Raw genomic sequence first — 17,825 nt, 5'->3', positions numbered from 1 at the left:
TTATTAACAACTTTGCAAAAATACAAAATACTAAAATTACTCAGACAACATGCCAATACAATAATTTTACATGCCTCTCATTTTTTTGGACACGCAACTTCTGACTAAGAGGAAAATGTCCACCAGGTGGTGCTGCGGTCCTTTTTCTTTTTTGCATCTACCGGCCTCCCTCAACAACCTTGCTTGACAACAGAGGAACTGTTGTGACGGAAGGCATTTTGGCCATTGAAAAGTACCCCCGTTGTTTTGTGCGTCAAAGCATTAGGCCATATGCTGAAACTGACATTAAGCCTTCTTGGGTCTTGGCCCTGTTAGAAGCAATACTGGCCACGTACAAAGTAGTAATGATGATGGAATATGCTACGTTTTCGTAATGATTTCAGATTTAGCGTCTTCAAACTGTCCAATTGCCTGAATTTCTACAACTGTGTGCTACTCAAATCAAGGCATTGTAATTGCACAAATTATTATTAATGCTTCAAAGAATTAATACATTGCAAAATTATTGAACTCTTAACGCTGAGAATCCAGCAATGCACAACATATAAATGTATATTTTTTAATATAAAGGCAGCAGTCCCCAAACCTTCAGTGCCGCTGACTGGTATAAAAACGAATAAAAAAAAAAAAAGATTAAAAGTTTCATTCACCGTTAGCTACACTTCAACGAGTGTTAGGACAAGTCTTGGACTTGGTGTGCATTGTCCTACAACTTCTATAATGAGTTAAGTTCTCGTAAATACACAGTTGTTGACCACATATTGATGTGGTGCATCATTTTTGCATTGCTGCACTTGTCGTTATATTCTGTGGCCCCGTTGCCACTTGTGTTTTTGTCTGAAGCGAAAAAGCACTTATGGGGCATTTTCGGCAACTGTGACTTAGAAATTTGGACCGGCCTAGTCGGATCAGTGTTTGGAGCTCAGTAGTGGCCCAACACTGCGGCGTATTGGCCGGGGGCCTCTCGGCCACCATTAATGTTGAACCCTGAAATATGAAGAAGCACACGAATCTGGCCCGGCATTGGCCTTCCTGCAGAGGAGGAACAAAAAGTGCTCTGTGGATGTGTGTTTGACTGTGTGTACTGTATGTGTGTGACCACTTCTCTATTGAGAGACTTCAAGGACTCATAACATTGCACATGAATCTGCACTTCCTGTAATGGAATTACAGTACATGAACATGTATTGACAGCAAAAGCGCTCCTTGGGTTGGTCATTCGAGCGGTGAGCCTCAGCGCCAGATTAAAGTCAATATATGTCCAAGTAATTGCGTCACAAGTTATCTTTATGTGCAATTGATCTCATCATGGATCTATATGTGTGCAGGGTTTTCAGATTGGCACCAGGGAACTGGAAGAGATGGGAGCTCAGTTCTGTGTGGCCCTTCTAAGGCTCAAGAGAATGACGGGCATTCACAGCCATCAGCACCTGCTGGACCTGGAGAGCGACCTCATTGGAACGCAACCTAAAGTAGTCAGGTTAGAAATGATGCTCAGAGGTCATAACAGTGAGTTGATTGCTTGTAAAGAGAACAAAACAAGATCAGAAGCGGTCAAAGCTGCTGAATGCAATTGGACAAAAGCCTGTTTTGGTGACTATTTGGAGAATATTATATTGATTTTGAGGAAGAAAAAAAAAGCTTCCGTGTACTTAGAGGAGCGCATATGCACGCGTACGTTGTAGTGCTCAGAGGTATCCGGGCTGCTCAAATGTTAACGAAAAAATGAAGTTTGCAAAGTCAGCATTCTAGTTGTGATACTTGGAGACAAAAATGGAGTAAATTCCATGAGACTAAAATAGGAATTTGGGTTTTCATTTGATTTATAAAATTAATCATTTTAGAGGACCCCTTTCAGTTTAGGAAAAAATAATTTCACCAGAAAATGTATTTTATGTAGAAAAACGACTGCAATTTATGAAAAGACGAAGGTCATCATTTTAGGACAAACTAAAGAGTAATATTTATCAAATGAATTTTTACATGCTGACTTAGAATTTGAATAAAGCTTTTTTTACAAGATTCATTGTGTACAAAAGGACAACTAGCTCATGATGATCCAGACATAATATACTATACCTAACATTTACCGCACTCTTCCAAACGTCAACAAATGACAACATGGTAACAACAAGCTGTTTACGTAATCATTTGGATGTTTGCTGTCTCTGTTAAGTCAGTTGATGGCTTTATTCTCCAAACCACTTAATGTCCAACCCTCAGCACCACCCCTCCCATGAGCATCTTCTTCTGGCCTGCCCCCCCTCCTCTCCTCTCCTATCGATACGTGTTCATTCATCATTGATGCCTTTGATCATTAAGGGACTCGCCATGTTCTCTCTTTGGAGATTGGATGCTCTCAAGGCAGGCCGACCGAATGCTAGCACTTAGCATTTAATAGGTCGTCATTGCAATCATATTGTGGCCATTGGGAGCGTCTGCCAGTTTGTAAAAGGCAAGATACGGTCAGTGCGTGGATGTAAATGATGATGCGCATGTGTAGCGTAGAATGGACAAAAGAGCAATCGGAACCCAAAGAAAAGGACATTTCCTGTTCACTCGCAACTCTCATCACCATTACACGCACACATTTACAGCGCACCATTTGTGTGTCTCTCTCCCACTTGTGCCGGCACAACACTGGAGAGACGGCCCGTGATGGACTGTCTCCCCGGGATCGCATTTCAAACCATTAACACCATTAAAAAGCCACTAAAGCCACTAAAACCTCAAAAGATGCAGCAGGCGTTTAAGCTTTGGGACCCACGGGGAAAGAAAGAAGGAGGCGTCCTTGGACAGCCATTTTGATTTCAAATTTATATTTTTTTGTTATGATGGATAAACATATTCACATTTTATGCATTTAAAAGCTCATGGGAAAAAAATACATAGGAAGTACTGAACTTCTGCATTTTGATTCCCGATCATTGGGCACATTATTTGTCATGAGATATTGTCAGGCGTGCCAGGGGAAACTATACAGTTTCATTTAACTGGTTTGAAAATGATTAGGGATGAGAAAATAACGATAGATATCGTTATCGGACCAACACCTGACTCAAGACTGTCGATATTCGTCACCGATACCAGTCACTGGTGCCATTTTTGTGTCTGTTCCAGTTTGAGGAAATAAATAATAGCATGCTTGGCTGACAAAGCGTTTTTCCAAGTGAACTGCGAGTCAATCGTCTCAAATACCTATTAAGATGCAATTACTATAAGTGTATGTATGTTTTATATTAATGCTTAGAGGCCATTATTCATGTGTTGCTCATTTTCTGTATGGCTGACAGAGCATTTTTTCTCTTTGGAATTCCATCCATGTCCATCCTCTTAATTTCCCATGAAGATGTAATGTTTTTAATATGTTGATATTAATACTAGAGTGCATTCTTGTATTATTAGCAAAATTGGCATCATTATTTGCTAACACAATTTGGGTGCTATGACGACGCTTTTCCATGAAGGTATTTGATGCCGTTGACATGTTTGCCTGCTTTCACTTGTGGTAGCGTTTACCTGGTATTGGTGAGTGCTCAATAGTTCAGTACTTGTACTGGTATTGGTTTGAGAAATTGTGGTATCAAACCTCCCTAAAAATGATGCATTTCCTGCAACTAACGCATCATTGTTCTGTTATGTATGCCGATGATTGGCAGGAAAATGCCCTTTTAATAGATGCAAACGTAGCAAAAAATATTTTCTGATCAATTCAGTTCATTTCAATGGGGGGAATAGAATTGATATCCAGTAAACAGTTGCGAGATATGCCAAAGTGCCACTGTATATACCTTTTAGGACATTTTTGTTTGGTGATGTTCTTTGAGCTTTTCCTGATTTGAAATATGTGCCTTGGTTCAATAAATGTTGGGAAACACTCCATGATTAAACGCGTAGACTTGATGACGCCGCATGTTGCATGTTTTTTTTTTGTGTGTGTGGCCCTGCAGCAGCTGCCCCACCACCTACGTGATGGACGAGGATGAGCCGTCCTTCCGAGAGGCGGTGGACTACAGCGCTGAGAGCAACGACGAGGACACCGAGGTGGACCTGGAGGCCGCCGCCTCCGCCGCCAACACCGCAGATGTCGGCGAAGTTCCAGAGGGGCTGTCAGACTCCGACAGCAATCACGATGCTTGGAAATCTGAGCCTGTCACCAACAGCCAATGACTGATTTTTTCTTAAATATTAATTTATTTATTGTTTGATTTTATTTAATTTTATTTGAGGAGTTTCAATTCCCAAAACATTGAAGGTAACCACATCTTCCATTCTATACTACCTGTTGCCGTGGCGCTGTCTCAAAGGCTGGATTTACACTGCAAATCTATTTTACTACGTTTACCTTTACTGAATGCAAAACTGCACATAAGTGTCAACATAGAGCAGCGACAACGATAAATTCAATACAAATGTTAAACGTTGCAACAAAAAAAGAAATACAACCCAAGGAGGTTGTCGTGTGGTAATTGGTCTCACCCCACATTCACAATCAAATTATTTTTCTTGGTCTTAGGTTTTTTTGTTTTTGTTAATAAATTATATAATATCTTAGGTCGTAAAATACGTTCTTTTTTTTTTAATTCAACATTTTTTTAATCACACAAAATGTGTGTCTCAAAATTTTCATCAGCGTGACTGGGGGGCCACATAGGAACACGCACTTCCTAACCAGATACATGACAAAAATATTAAATATGGATAAAATACGGGCATTTGCACGAAATATGACCTCTAAATATAATTCACTTTTTTGTAATACATTTCTCAATATGTGTATAAAAAGACACCAAAAATAGTTTGAAGCAATTAACAAAATAATGTCATTGTTTTTCTCAGTGCAACGTGTTCGCTTGCATAAAAATATGACCATTCTAGGATGGTACAAAAATGCAGAACAAGAAACTAACATTAAGTGCAAGAACTAATTTTGTGCATTTTTCACCCAAAAAATCATCACTCAAAATTTTTGTATTATTGAGATACTATGTTTGTCCTCCATGTCATTCCAAATCCCTCCAAAATATTAAGCCTACTCAAGTTGTAGTATATAGTATAAGACTCACTCTAAGTGCAACCAAGCCCTATCTGCCATCTAGTGGTGAATGGTGTTATTACAACTTAAAACTACAGTCAATGCATATTTAGTTCAAATTACACAAAATTAATTATATTGAAAAAAAAAATCGACAATTCACATCTGACAGTCAAGTCCACCATTCTATGCAGAGAGAAACACTGCCTACACACCTCTGATTTGGCATGTTCAAATATCACTTAATGCGTATGCTTTCCCTCTAAAAGGTTTGTTTTTATCTTTGCGTCAACATGCATGTGTATACATGCCACCCATTTGCCGTATCTTGATAACCTCACATTTCCTACACTTGACCCATGTAGTGTAAATCCAGCCTTAAAGCCGGTCACAGCATAAAGCTGTGCAATCGTGGCGTCCTGGGATGGCGGGTCCGGTTGACGTGCTATTTGGTGCGACACTTTTGACAATTCCCCAGCAAATGGGAGCAGTCATGTTCACCACAGATCATTTCTTGGAACCCTTCATGAACTTCCCTCTATAATGAGCCTTGTGGTGGTAGCGGCGGCGGCGGCGGCTCACGTCTTGACACAGAAGCTCCCCACACTATTCCCTCCCTCAGAACCAAGACACCTGCCTTCTCACGCTCACCCTGCACTTTAACTTGTTGACTGCGCACTTCCTGTCTTAACATGACCTGTGGTGGAACCATCACTACTGAACTCAAGTGGCCCCTATGTTGCTTGCACATGCAGCGGAACCTCGATTGTGGAACGTCTAAGTCCTAAAATTCGGAATTCCACCAGAAATTTTGTGGTCTCATTTCCACGCAACACCTCTCGTCAGATCTCACATCAGTGAGCTTAACTTGGTAGTCATTTATTGTCAGTTGTTGGTCACTTGGGGAGCACAATTTCAGGGTACAACATTTCAAAAGAAAAAATAGTTTTTTGTCGGAACAGAATTACTACTTTACGTAATGTAAAATGTCATCCATTTATTTTCTCGTGTGCTCATCCTCTTTATGGGATCTGGAGCCTTTCCCAGGTGAAACCAGGAAAACCCTGGGACTTATCGCTAACACGTCAAGACAGACAACCGTTCTCACATTATAAAACTGTTAAAAATTAAATGATAAAAAGGCCGTGCTCTATTATAAATAAAAAAAATCAATCAATAAAAAAAAAAATCAATGTAGTTCAAGGTTTCTCCACAATTTTGGATAATTTTAATAATCATTTTCAAGTAAAAATCTTTTAATACAATTGCCATAATTAATTTTTGAATATTTTCACATCAAAATGTTCTTAACTCTAACTTGTCTGAATTTTTTAACTCCTAATTTTTTTCTGTTAATCCTGTTCTGAATCCTCACTATTCTTAGTTATCGTCTTCAAATCAATTTCAAGTATTGTGCTGATCAATTTTTGTTTATTTTGCCCCAACATATGTTTTATAATCACAGTTCTCATATACTTTTCAAATTGTTTTAAAAATCATTTATTCACATCAACATTTTTATTAAGATTCATTGCTTCCGTCCTCATATTTAAAAACATCCTTTTCTTACATTTAAGTCATATTTGTTTAAAAATAATTTTGTGAATCAAATTTTTGACCTTACATCTCAAGCCATTTTCTTTATTTTTTTGCATTTTTGTTGCTTTAATCCCTGCAATCATTTTTTTCAATAATATTCAGGATTTCATTTTTTAAGAAAATCGTTTTTACCTGCTAAAAGCGGAAGTTTGTTGTGCTGAACTTATTTTTCACTTGTACGACTGTTAACAGAATGCGTTTTCTTTTGCCGTCGTTTAGCGAGTCGTCCCTCTTTGATAAAACACTGGCCGCGCCGTCCATAAATATCCAATGATGGCCACAGTTTGTCCCTGGTATGGATGAATTCACTTTCCCTCCTTTGCTTTGGAGAAAAATTGCTGTGAATATGAGGTTCCCCCTTCCAGGTTCCACTGTTTGCCCTTGTACCGTTTACCTACCAAAAAAAAAAACTTGATATGACACAAATATTGAATGTTCACAGAGATAGTACAATGTACACACAATACGTAGAAGTAAATATCAAAGCTTAAATGGACCAGAAGCCGCATAGAACACATGGATGATATTTGTACCTTTCGATTTACCCACTGTATCCATATATATGTGCAAGATGGTGCTTTTGTGTCTTGAGAGTCCAGCGATAGACTAGTAGTCTGTTTCACTTGCTTGTCAACATGCATTTTCTTTCCACTTGTTGCTTTTTACGAAGATATTAATGGAGTATTGTTTCTGGGATGCAACCTGTGTGTATGTATATTAGGCATCTTGAGCATGGGAGTGCCTAAGTGTGTGTGTGTGTGTACAGTTTTTAAGTTATTCCATTATTCAGCGCACTAATGCTTTGCTACTGTGTGTTCCCTCTCACAATTTGATTACACCCCCCCCCCACCCTTGCCATTTTCTCCCTCCATCTAAAACCTCTCCATCCTTTTTTTTTTTTTTTTAAACTTGCATTTTGTTTCACTCATGAGCGTCTTAACAGTGTGCGTGCGCGTGTGTGTGTGTCTGATGGCAAAACAAATGGAGATTTTCTTTTGGCATGCATAAGCAGAGTCAAGAAGAAGAAGAAGCCAGAAATAAAATGTGAACGTAATCGTCTATGACTCATCAGCACTTTTTTGGTGTGTGTGTGTGTGTGTATACGTACGTGTGTGGTTTGGGTTCAACAGATTTCTCCTCGAGGCTCCCAGTCCACGTTGACGTGTGCTGGTGTTGTCGTGTCATTTATCACTTTGGTGTTTACTAGGGTTGCACAATGTATTGGAAAATTATCGGCACTGCAAAACTGGCACATGCGATTTGCATATTGCAATGACCATAAATTACAACAGTTTATTCAATAAATTAATAAAATGCAATTTAAGAAATGAATTAATACTTTTGTATCCTCGGGACACTGGAAGCTATCCCAGCTATCTTGGGGCGGTAGGCGGGGGACACCCTGAACTGGTTGCCAGCCAATCGCAGGGCACAAAGAGACGAACAACCATCCCCACTCACAAACTCACCTGAGGGTATTTTAGAGTGTTCAATCACCATTCCATGCATGTTTTTGGAATGGTGGAGGAAACCCACGCAGGCATGGGGAGAACATGCAAACTCCACAGTCCACACAGGAAAGCCGGAGCCGGAATCGAACCCACGACCTCTGCACTGTGAAACCATCGTTCCACCTATACGCAGTAAATTCAAATTTTTACAAACACTGCTTAGGTAAACGATGCCGATGCCAGTGCAAGGAATTGACTGACGCAGTATGTGTGACAAAAATTCAATTACTGGTAACACAAACACACATGACAAGGAATAATATCGTTCCAACATAAATGCCAAAAAAATTTATTTGACACAGTATATATTGTTTAATTAATCAGTAGTATTCTTTTCTGCCCCAAATCATCAATGACCTCAAAAAATCCCGAATATTCCACATGATCCCTATCGCATGTTTTTCCGCTATTGTGCAGGCAACGTGCTGCTTTAATGCGGTGACCGCAAACTGGCGAGCGTAAATAGCAAGATGCTACAATACAATGAATATCATACACACTGTCACGCATCGTCACAAATTCCAAAAAATGTGAGTTTTTCCTCGACTAACCGTTTCAGGGTCAGGCTTTAAGGGTTATAGTTAGGGTTAGTCTCTTAGAGTTAGTCTTTATATTTAAGGCGAGAGTTATGAAATTAAGGTTCGAATCGACTATTCGCGGAAACTGTTGGTGTTATTCAACTTTTATGAGCTCATTGAACTTTGTAGCTTCCACTCTTACTTTATATTCACACAAATAAACTGAGTGTCTTTGCTTTTGTAATAGGCCACACTTTAATGCATGTCGTATAGTACAAGCGAAGATAAACACATCATTCAGCCACTTTGTTTTTTTTGCCTCGGGTGTTTCTCCTTTATTTGGACCTCTTTAAAATGATACCGCCTGCTTCTCTCTTTCTTCTTAAACAGGTTAGTCGACTCATTACCTCCTTGTCTTCTCTTGTCTTTGGGACATATGGAGGACATTGATAAATATGAACAAGCGTACAAAGAACACAAAGCAAATATAACCAGGATATTAGGAACAACTCACAGCAGGATGTAATGCAGTAAGGATATATTCTATTATATCATATTTTATGCAATTATTATTATTATGATTTTTTTTGGGGGGGCGGGGGGGGGCGGATTATAAATAAAGTTTCGTTGTGGGAAAGAAATGCATGCATCTTGATGCCAAAATGAACAAGACAGAAGGGCTCCAAAAGGTCCTCATTGAGGCATAAAGAAAGAAAGGAATAGAAAAGCTTCCGGTCACTTCTGTCAATCACAGCAGCAAAGTGCACTTCACAAACACGACACCCCCAAACAAGCGCCATTCCATCCCCTACTCTCCTACCCTACCATCCAAATCTCCCTCTAACATCATCCATGAAGGGTTTTTGATGTAAGAACGGAAAAGTACACGCTTGTTGCCAAGAAGACTTTGAAGCCCCTTTTTGCTTTCAAATCAATCTTCCTTTATGTGTGTGCGTTGTGATGCAGTGTGGGAGCTCGCAGCGGGCCAATTAGCGCAGTGGTCCGACTTGGCTACTCGTCAAGCGCTCTGGTGGTCCTACTGAGGGGACACAATGGCTCCTGTGAGAAACTACAAGACCGCAAGGAAGAAGAGGCCTGCAGTGTGTGTGTGTGCGTGCGTGAGTCTGTGGGTGTGTGTCTGCCATTAGTGTGCAATGGAAGCCCTAAGGTGACGTGGAATAAAAAAATAAAAAAACGTTGCCTTGCAAAATAATTTGCGTTTGCTCATAAAGACTGTGAGATAACGAATAGTTGTTTGAGCAAGTTTTTTTTTTTTTTTTTAATGTACTTCCGAGTCAACTTCCTGGTAAAGCGTTTTCACCCGTGGGCGAGATTAATTTAATTTTATTTTGAAAATGGCTTGAAATACAAAGCCATAAAATCAGTTCTTGGTATTAAGCACAATTTCCAAATAAGCAAAAGACATCTGAAGCCAAGTGCTAAACAAAAGAAGACTATTTCGTCAGAAAACGTTCACCTATTAAGAAAAGTCCTCCTGATTCTTGTCATCTCTGACATACCATTGTCTCTCAAACAGTCGTGCATTAGATGCTAGGGGAGCCAAACTGACCTAGAAAGTGCAGTAAGAAAAAAACTAACAAAAAAAACCCATTGAGTTATCTTGCAATCTTTGCGAGGGAACGCAAAGTTCTTTTTTTTTTTCCTTGTCACCTTACGGGCTCTGTCGTGTGCGCATGTCATAGTGAGAAATGCAGAAGCTCTGGGAGACTTGACTGCCAGCATGTCAAAATATTCCTTTTCAAAGATATGTATTATGCGGCCTCACTAGTCCACACAAGACATTCTGATTAATATTGTTTGCGAAATAAGAACAACTTGAACAACAGATGGATAAAAATGAGTGCGTTTTGCTGCTTAAGTTCACAAATGCAATATTTATCGGAATATCATGTTCAGACAAGTAGGGGAGTGTAGAATATATTGTTGTAAAGAACATTTTTGACTCGACTTCCCCCTAAAAAAAAAATAGCGGTGTGGGTCTGTATGAAAGAGGAAAGTTAAATATCAAAATCAAAAGATAACTAATGAAGTAAATTATACAATATAAAAATTTTGATCAAATAAGTTAAAAGTAAAATCTAATCAGTAAATAATAAATCAATCAAACAATGTAACAAGAAATAAAATGTAAATCATTTACATAGTGTATATGTGGTGCAACTAGGGGAAGTATTGCCTCATTCCATTTTCATCGGCAAGCATAAATAAGAGTGCGTATTGAGGAGCTTTTTATCAAACATAGCATGAACATGGCAACACGTGTGTGTGCGTGTGTGTGTCAGTGTGTGTGTGTGTGAGGGGCAAAGCATGTTTGCATCAAGATGGCTGCTAGTGCTTGTCACATGGGCCCTCTTTCTATTTTGCATATCAATGGCAGCCAGATAGTAGACACACACGCACACACATTGGAAGCCGTGCCAACGTGCACCTCTTGTTGCCGTGGCGACGGGGAGACAGATTTTTTTTTTTTTTTTCAGGGAGCACTTACTCACATCCTGTCTGTTACCAGTGCTTTTTGTTCATTCATTGGCACCTTTCAAAGCTCTCCTCCAACGAGACACCCCGCTGGCAGGCATATGCAAATGAGGTGGCCATCCACACCAATTAAAACCAATGGAATAGCTCACGTTGCGGTGCCAATTTGAGATGTCGAAATACATCCGTTACATAAATGTGCTTATGTGCTACCAATTTTCACATAGAAAACAAACTAAAACGATGAGAAAGTATAATTCTTTTTTGGGAGCTCTGACAACTGAAACCAGATCAATTCTGGGAATCGTGAAATAGTTTTGCAAGGCGTCACGCAAGATGACCAAATTCGGGTTAGTATGTTCTAAACAGTAATGTTTTTACTTGACTTTGATCGACAAACATTAAAAATGATGCTTGTCCTCGAGTGATTACTTAAATTAATAAGACACCTGCGCTTTAGAGGCAGAAAATGCGAATGTTATTAAACATGGAAGATTGTGTTTTCACTGGACGGCTGTTGTGTTAAGGTATACCATCTTGACTTCCTAGCCACTTCCCACCATTGGTCTTCGGGGTGTATCAAATTATCATTGGCCAGCAAAACCTGAAACAGGAAGTATGCTGAAAGTGTTTCTGCAGAGCGACACGCAAGTTAAACACAAGTGCAGTCTCACAATTCCTCTCATCACATGCTGGAAGTGGTCTTGTGTCAGCTGTCCATCAAAGACACCAGCTCAAATAGTCTGGTGTCAGCATCCGATCAGGTCTCACGCTGATTGAGGGGGGGGGGGGGGGGGGGGGGCATCGCCGGTCAATGCGTGGACGCCTGTCAGGCTAACATTCATGACCTTGAAGAAACAATTGAAATACGTGGATAGGCAAATGGAGGGAAGCTCAATGTTGTTAAACATAATGAATGTTTTCATTTATGAGGTGAAACGATTACTTGGTTAATCGGCAATTAATCGATTATCAAATGAATTGATATTTTTGATCATTCATCTAGTAATCGTCCATGAAAGCAGATCACTTATTCCTTGAATGCCTGGGGCAGCCGGCACTTCAAAGTCTGCGGTGGTGCCGAGCCACCTCAGTCCAAAAGCCATTTGCCAAATGCCTGTCCCACGTCATCTTCACAAAGTCGTTCGTGAGCGATGCAAGAAAATAAAACAATGAGGCGATGAACCCCGTGGATTAGGCGGATATTATGTAACAAAGACTTACCTACATATCTTATGAGGGCGTCACAGAGAGCAATTTTCACAAAACAGGCCCAAATAAATGTATCTATGTTTGCAAGGCAAAACTTGTATTTTGCCCCTCAAAGACGCACGTTGAAACACAAAGCTGCAAATGAGTTGGTGTTTGAGTGGCAAAACGACAAGCTGCCAAATGGTACGAGTATTATAAAGATCCTGATCATTTGGATTGGATCAGGAAAAGTTCAAGTTCAATTTCTATTTTTTTTTACGTTGCCCACAGGTCACGTTTGTAGACAGTAAGAAATGAAATGTGTTGATCATATAAAAAACAATTGGTTGTTCATTCTAAAGTAAAAATCTCCTTTTCCCGAATTCACGTTTGGTTTACAGAATTGTCTGTAGGATACTCCAATACTGAAATATTTGATAGCTGCACCTCCCACGTTATATTGTCCCATTTTTATGTAGCTGTTTAATAGAATCCTCGCTTCAGGTCCCTGCAATCAACCTGCAAAAATAGCAACTCAAAATTAGGAAATAGCTCCTCAAATAAAGTCACTGACTCGCAATATTGCTCCTCAGAGAAAAAGTGTTGGTTTCTTCGTCATATATAAAAGTGATTAAATTATACATTCGAATAATTATATCTTATATCTTATAACAGTTTATTCAAATACATAATTTGCCTTGCGCTGTTCTCTCTTTTTTTTTTTTTTTTTACTGCTAATTAAACTCGGCGTTAATGATGCTCGTTTCTTGTGCCCCGAGATGTGAAGCCCGCAATTAGCTCCTGCGACCCTCGTCTGAGTTACATGCACACACATTTGTGCACACGCACACACACTCACTGTGGGGTCCCCCTCAGGATTAGTCAATTATTAAACGATCTAGCCCACTAAGAAAGAGTGTTATCGATTGATTATCATTATTACAGTATGTCTTGAATAATTCAGTTGTTTTGATAGCAAGAGGCAATATGGAATCAAAGCGGATAGAAGATTAGAACATTCACAAAGGCGGGGAGGGATGGATTGAAATGTTGACTTTCAAGTGTTTGACACAACTAGTCCACATCTTAACGGGAAAGACTGGCAGTTACAGGTACAGTGAGTGTGTGGAGTGAGAAAAGGCTGAAGTAGAAACAAGCGACAACAACGAAAAATAATGCATTCAGGCTCAGGTCGGTTGGACTTGGAGATCACCTGGCGGATGCATGAACAGTGGCAGTAGATCCGACTAATTGTGATGGTCAGTTTCTGTAGGAAAGCAGCAGAAGAGAGAATACATGATGGACATTATCCACATGGAAAGTGTTCAAGTAATTTTTTACAATGCAACAATATTTATGTGAAGGTGGTGCGAGGGTGCGATTAGTTTAAAAGACGCCTTCTTTGAGTTGAAATCGAGAGGCACGGACGGCGTTTAAAACATGTGATGTAAGGTTATTAATAAATAATCGACGTTTCGACACGCTTCATTAAGACATTTGAAACAACAAACGTGGTTTTTTTTAGCCCCTGAGTCAAACGCTCCGCTGAGGCCTTGAAATCTATCTGCGGCTCCACCATGACCACAGGTCCCAGGTGTCAATACACACACACACACACACACATTCACGCACACACATAGAATGACGAGCAAAGTAGCCATCGAAATTCAGTCAATCTGTACCCATCGTATTGTTCATTTATTTGCTGTTTTCTCTCTGCAGCGGCGACCCTACTTCTTCTTTGACATTCATGCCATGATGTTTGTTGTTCTTAAAAAAATATCACTCGCTTGTCTCCAAGCCTGGTCAAGGTTTTTTTTTTTGTCCATGTAGTGGTCGCTGGCCACGTTGTAAAGCTCTGGATGTCATGACATCATTTTTGCTTCCATTCTGCTTTCTTCTTTTTTCAAACAATCCACCAAGTGAACGTTGAGTGTGACGTAATACGTCTTGAAGCTGATTGGTTGCCGCAAATGTATTTTTTTTTAACCCTACCGAAAGGGTGAATTTTCGGTGCTTCACTCTGTGTCCCATTGATCCAAACGCATCTTTGGTGTCGCCCCACACGCAACCGTACCCGCTCACACGAACTCCGTTGACTTCAATTCAATCGTGCCGCAAGAAACGATTAAATACTATTTAGGTCTTCTTTCTGCAAACTTGAATTAGTCAAACCACAGCTGGTAACAGCAACTTTCTCGTCCTGCATTTAGGTTTTGGCCTGTTTTGCGCTTTTGACCGCAACGTGAATCCGCTTATTCCGAGCCTGGAGTGCACGCACGCACATCCATATGACCTGCATGCGGCATGCATGCTAACCAAAGCACTAACAAAAGTTGTCATTGTTGTAATTGATGGTCGTGATGTGTTGTCTGTTTGTTTCTTAAGAGCATTTAGCGATGGCGTCAATTAGTTTTGTGTTAATGTAGGATGTCAAAACAAAGCTATTGATTGCGCGGCCTAAGCAGGAGGGATTGATCTTTCGGTCAAGTCATTACGCCGGCTGGCGCTGGGCCGTCATAACTGCTCCACTGGAGACTCCATCAAGAGTATCCGTGGCGCTGTCTGCACCCCTGCTTTATTCGTTTAAAAAATAGCCTCTTTATTATTACGTATGATTTGCCCTTTTATTCCATTGATTGTTTTTCCCTTACACACTCCCACGCCTTGTCCCGTCATAAGTATCGTGGAGCCTGAACGGAACAACACTTTTTGTTCATATTTAAAAAGAATATATCTGTCCTCGAGGCACAGTTGCAAAAAATGCAAAAAATGTTGAATTTGATTCTTAAAATGTTGGTAAATAGAACATGTTGACACAATCATAGTTGTTGTTTTATTTTATACAATTAATTGAAATGGAAATAATCTGGTCCCGAGTCAATATAGTGCTTTGAGTCTGGTTGCCGTTACCATGACAACCAAAGCAGTCAACACAGAAGCTATTTCACTCGTGGAAGCAACGCTTTATGAGCACATGTGTTTTGAAAAAAGCTATACTTTGGATCCATAAAAATTTATTTTTTTCAGCTAATTTTATTCAATTCTTAAAAGTAAAAAAAAAAAATACAAAGGACAAATCTTTTTTTCTGATGTTACATATTCTCATGAAATAACTAAGATAACACCACCTGGATAATTTTTATAGTGGTTAACTTTTCTCTGAACGTTGCCACTGGGAGTTGCTCTCTGATGCTTCTCACATTCCTCCGAGACACTTGGAAAGGATGGGGACATCCCAGATGACAGGACAAGGACGGGACGCAGTGTAATTAGCAAATGGGAAACAGGAACAGTTTGAACAACACACTTTTACATCACACTCAAAGCATCATGTTGAATATTAACATATTAAGTTATGTCATGTCTACGCTACACTTTGAAATGACAACATAGAATTTGGAAGGCCTGTTTATCATGAGTAGAAAGCATTTGAGTTTCAAGCATGTGGGCAGAGTCAGGTGTTAACGTTTGTTGGCTAGCCATAAAACGGGAAACCCGACTCATTCCTGCTCTCAAGAAATTCACTGCTGCCCAATCCCAATTGACATAAAATAACTGTGCTTGAGGATTCCATTTTTTCTTTCTTTCTAAAAAAAAAAAAAGCCTATTCACTGAATCTTGCTGCTTTAATATGTCTCCAAGAAAACAACAACAAAAAAAACCCGAAAACACAACAACAACAAAAACGAGTGCGTTATCGGGTAAGGTTAGCTAATGGACTCGGCGAAGTGACTTTTTTCCCCATGTTTGATGTGTTCCATTCAGCCTTTTATCTTTGCTGCACTTGCCACATTTTTGACGGCATAACAGCATCCAAATGGCATGTCAGACTGGCATCAAAGATGATGATCATGATTGCATCTGGAGAGAACGCGTACGTCCCGGCTCTTTGTCCCACTTGTTTTTATTCCCCCCGTCTCCTTGTGGTGTCATCTTCGCCCTCGCCGTCTTCCCGCCACCTGCTCCCCCGCCCTCCGCCTAACAACAAGTGTCTTATATTTCCAAGATCATAAATCTTGATCACACTGCTGGCTGTTCCGTTTGGCTGGAATAGGAAACTCGAGCAGGAGAGCGGGAGGAGACCATGCGGGATGAGGAATGACTCTCGTTCACCAGCTTGTCCTTTTTTGCTGGCCTTTTTCATTTGGGGCGTGTCGTCAGGGAGTGTTCGCTCTCGTGTGGTGAGAGCACACTCACTATTACGAACCCCAATATTGTTTGTAATAACGTCCACATTTCTTCAGCCATCCTTCATATTTGTCCTTCAAACTTCTGAAAGATGTGAGAGCTTGTTTTGAAGTTGAGTTTTAACATTGTCATGTAATTATACAGTAATACCATAGTAACAATGTCATGTCAATATTTTAATCGTGTAATGCCATTGATACACTCACGGGTCCAATTTAGAGCGTTCAATTAACCTACCACGCATGATGGTGGAATGTCGAAGGAAATCGGAGTACCCGGAGAAAACCCACACAAGCTCGGAGAGAACATGTAAACTTCTCACAGGAAGGCCGAAGCAGGAATCGAACCGTGTACCTCTGAACTGTGAGGCGGCCGTGCTAGCCGGTCGTCCGCCGTGCCACTCGAGTCACGACCTATAATAATTAAATAAATTAAAAAAAAAACCTTAAAGAATCCTGACTATGAGTACAGTTGTAATTTAACGAAATGGAGCATTTTTGCGTGAATATAGTCATGTATTGTGTGTCTTGTTCAGAGGGAACACAATATAAACCACACACAGCACATGTTCATTGTTGTGCTATTGTATAGACATACACCCACACCCACACACTCAGCCATCCTCCCCATGGTGTGGCTGATGTGACCCACAGGTGCACGGGGCCTGTTGAAACCTTAATAAGCACGTGTTGTTCCTTTGACGATGATGACTGGATAATTGTAGCTGGCGTCATTAGAAAGCATCTGCCCCACTCTCTTGCCTCGTTATGTGTGTGTGTTCTTCCTGCCATCAACAGTTTTTCTTCCCCACAGCTGTCGCATCTTTCAGGATGAGACGACCAATGTGGAACTAAAGCAACGCCAAGCTATAGTTAGCAGCAAGGCATCAATGAATGCCAAGTCCCACATCAAGATCCGAAAAACAAGTCTGGACAAAGATCTGCACTGTTCACATCATGTCACCAACAGAATTGGAACTACAATGCCGATGACGTTTTATTCATTTATTCTCTTTCACTTATCCGAGTTTGGCTAGGCGGGGGCAACAGCTTGAGCAGAGAGGCCCAGACTTCTCCTCCCCAAGCCACTTCATCTCGCTCCTCCCAGGTTGTTTCCACAATCCCAGTGGGATGTGCTCAGAAGACCCCACCAGGGGAGGCATTCAGGTGCTAACAAGATACCCAAGACGCCTCATCTGTGGAGGAGCAGGTCCTAAGGGAAAGGCCGGAGACCTTGCGGAGGAAACTCATTTTAGCTACTTGGACCAGGGATCTTGTTCTTTTG

General features: G+C 40.4%; 1 protein-coding gene across 3 annotated transcripts in view; it reads left to right on the top strand.

The window, feature by feature from the left end:
- agtpbp1 (ATP/GTP binding carboxypeptidase 1) overlaps nucleotides 1-7,693 on the top strand; it is a 30,999-nt gene extending 23,306 nt beyond the window's left edge. For 2 of the 3 annotated variants that reach the window (XM_088295899.1, XM_088295919.1), the window contains 2 exons: nucleotides 1,329-1,480; nucleotides 3,951-7,693. In XM_088295899.1, coding sequence (XP_088152025.1) covers nucleotides 1,329-1,480; nucleotides 3,951-4,170 — 372 coding nt within the window. In that variant the 3' untranslated portion in view covers nucleotides 4,171-7,693. The remainder of the gene's footprint in view (nucleotides 1-1,328; nucleotides 1,481-3,950) is intronic. The other variant, XM_088295909.1, reaches the window with a different exon arrangement.
- The last annotated feature ends 10,132 nt before the right edge of the window (nucleotides 7,694-17,825 follow it).

Source organism: Idiotropiscis lumnitzeri, chromosome 1 (assembly GCF_059441095.1).
Source record: "Idiotropiscis lumnitzeri isolate Australia: NSW breed Sydney's pygmy pipehorse chromosome 1, RoL_Ilum_1.0, whole genome shotgun sequence".
NCBI classification, from domain to species: domain Eukaryota; kingdom Metazoa; phylum Chordata; class Actinopteri; order Syngnathiformes; family Syngnathidae; genus Idiotropiscis; species Idiotropiscis lumnitzeri.
This window is presented reverse-complemented; position numbering and strand designations above follow the sequence as displayed.